At 34.2% G+C, this 3,061-nt stretch overlaps 1 protein-coding gene across 1 annotated transcript; it reads left to right on the top strand.

Annotated features, from left to right (window-relative positions):
• Positions 1–284: 284 nt before the first annotated feature.
• On the top strand, positions 285–1,321 carry LOC104228453 (uncharacterized). The gene has a single exon (XM_009780916.2). It carries the CDS (start codon positions 386–388, stop codon positions 1,154–1,156), a length of 771 nt encoding a protein of 256 aa, XP_009779218.1. The 5' UTR covers positions 285–385; the 3' UTR covers positions 1,157–1,321.
• Positions 1,322–3,061: the final 1,740 nt, after the last annotated feature.

The raw sequence follows: 3,061 nt of genomic DNA, 5'->3' as shown, positions 1-3,061 counted from the left end.
AGTTGGTTTGATTTGTTTTTGATAAAAACCGAACCAATCCGGTTCATGTATACCTCTACTGTATACATATTACTTTCTCCAAACCCTACTTGTGGAATTATACCGAGTTGATGTTGTTGTTGTTTATGTCCAAATCCATTTTCCTCGTCCTTACCTTTTCCCTCTGACAAATTATCAAATTGTACAAAACCGTGTGCTTCCAGTCCTCCCGCCCCAAGATTCGTTCAAAAACAAACGTCGGCCCCTCTTTAGCCCCTCACACTACATCTCTACACATATAGATAAAACCCCAACCTCAACAAAAATATTGATATCAAATAGACATTTTTTATTTCTCATACAGAGTGATAAAGGATTGAATTTCAGTGGATCGTGACGGTCAAAAATGTGTAAAGGATTTCAGCAAAACGAGAGAGATCGTTTGAAAATCAAAGCTTTTTATCTCCATTTATCATTTTCGTCACCTGCCAAAAATGCTTTACCCGATTGTTTAACACTGCATTATCTTCCAAGAATAAGTGAAAGTCCATTGGAGATTAACGAGTCCAAGATCCGATCCGACGCGCCGGGTTTCGTTACGCTCCACCGGGTCGTGTCACCTGAGACAAAAGGGGTCATTTATGGAAGTAGAGATAGAGTTAAAGCGAGTGAAGGAGTAAGGTTTGAAATATACATGGCTGATGTAAAGATTTTAAGGGGTATTTTCGGGAAAGATGGAGTTGAGGAAAATTGGAGAATTGATTGCAAGTCAATGCTCGAAAATGATGATTTACACGTAAAAGGAGCGGAAGTGTGTGTGGCGGTGGAAGGACGCGCCGCCGGTTCAGCGGCGGAGGTGATAACTGAGAAGGTGGAGATGACGGTGAAGAGGAGGAGACCACGGCGGAAGAGCTGTTTTCAGAAGCTGGAGGAGATTCCTGAACAAAGAGAAGTTGAAAATGAGCTTGAGGGGTCCACTTGTCGTTGCTCGGAGTGTGAAGGTGAAAAGAATTCCGACGGCGGAGAAACGGCGGAAGCGGCGGAACAGGAGGCTGAGACGGAGAGAGTTGGGTGGGCATTAGATGTGGGGTTATGGGTGATGTGCCTTGGGGTGGGTGTTGGGTATTTGGTTTCCAGAGCTTCTTCTAAGAGATTAAGAAGAAGAAAATTCATATAAACTTATTTTTAGTATTAATTAATATGATTTTTTGCTGTAAATTCTAATAATAGGATTTTACAGAAAGTTTTGTACAAGTAGCTGAGTCTATTGAGAGTAATCTTGATATTGTTAACCCAATTTTCCTGAGCTTATTTACACCAATAAATTTCACTTTATACTTTAGCTTATTCACCCATTCTTAATTTCTTATATTTCTTTCATTGTTTGCAAAATTATAATTAGGGGTGGGCGTTCGGACAATTCAGATTGTATATGAGAATTTCGAATTTCGGATTGAAGAATGACAATTCAAATCCAATCCAAAATAAATTCGGATTGGGTCGGGTTTTTTAAGTTCGGTTTCAGATTAATCGATTTGGATATAATGAATTTTTAGTTTTGAGCGTATAAGTTGAGATGGTTCTACTTTTTACAAAAATGAATATTCAAATGAAATCCTCATGTTAAATTGCCCGAAAAGTTCATTATTGCCACAATCATCCAAATAAAGTATTTAACTGAAATTATAATATAAAAAAGTACAACAGAGATATTAGTTCGGCCGATAAGAAAAATCAATAGTAAAATACGGCCGATAAGAAGTATCAATAGTAAAATCATGTCTAAATAGAAAGTACTCTAACAATAACTTAGTAATTAGTATTGAATATATGAGATAATATTTAATGGGTAGGGTAGAACTTATTACTATTGACATATGGATTAAATATGAAGTATAAATATTTTAAATTTTCGGATATGCAAAAATTAGAAGTACCAAATCAAATATCCAACCCAAAATCCAAAAAATTTAAAAATAAAATTCAAAATCCAATCCGTAATTTGAAAATCCAAACTACAAATCCGAAAAAATCGAATTTCAGTTGGGATTTCGGATTGGCCCAAAGCCCCCTAATTATAATGGTTCAAATAGGTTCAATCCAAACTATGCAACTAGTGAGCGCTTCCTCCCGAATGGAATTCTATACGGCGCGAATTCGGATATAGTCGGGCTTTAATGCGGATACCGGACATCGAGTGAAAAACCAAAAAAAAAAAAAAAAAAAAAAAAAAAACTCAAAATCTCGTTAACTAATCATCTTATTTTGCTTCCTCTATCTCTACCAATTAAAGCCTTATATCTATTTTTGGTTTATCACCTTTTTTACCTTAATCTAGAGCCACTTCGAACTTTGATTCATCGTCCCCCGTCCTCCCAATCGATAATGTCTATTAATTATGAATTTATGATTCCTTATTTTGGTTTCATAATTTAATCTCAAGACAAGATATGTAATGCAATATATTTATTTCATTACATAGCCTTTAATGATATAGTTGAATAATAAATAAATGAATAGTACTCCATCTCTGTACCTAAAGCCATAAGTATGGTTCGTTTCTTCGATTGTACTTTCTTCGTTCACTTTTACTTTGCATGTATAATAAAAATAAATTTTTATTTTTACTTATCACTTTACGCATATCAAGAGAAGACAATTTTTTTTTCTGTTCTAGCAACAGTATTTATTACTCATTTCAAATCATTTTCTCAAATCCAATAAAATAAGCATCAAATAATATGAGTATCAAGGTAAATTATGCACTTTATTTATTATTTCTAAGGGGCGTGAAAAGTCAAAATGTGCCAAGTAAAAGTGAACAGAGAGAGTACTTGGTTTTTTATGTAGACGCAACTTCATGTTACTAAAATCATCAATTTTAAAACTTAGCTTAAGCTAGCGTTTGGCCGTATATTTCTAAATTTGTTTTGAAAAATTTGATTTGGGTGAAGTTTGGTTTGAAGATGAAAATATGTTTGGACATCAATTTTCAAACATTTTTTTTTAAAACATAAAACATGACTTATACCCATAAGTTCTAAAAACTATCACAAATACCCAACAATACCTTCGTCAAAAA

This window comes from Nicotiana sylvestris, chromosome 8 (genome assembly GCF_000393655.2).
Source record: "Nicotiana sylvestris chromosome 8, ASM39365v2, whole genome shotgun sequence".
In the NCBI taxonomy this organism is placed as follows: domain Eukaryota; kingdom Viridiplantae; phylum Streptophyta; class Magnoliopsida; order Solanales; family Solanaceae; genus Nicotiana; species Nicotiana sylvestris.
Note: the sequence above shows the minus strand (reverse complement) of the source record. Positions and strands in the feature narration are given on the sequence as shown.

Bases quoted from the DNA above. Each gene is read 5' to 3' on its own strand.
- LOC104228453 (XM_009780916.2), top strand. From the start codon at position 386: ATGTGTAAAGGATTTCAGCAAAACGAGAGAGATCGTTTGAAAATCAAA.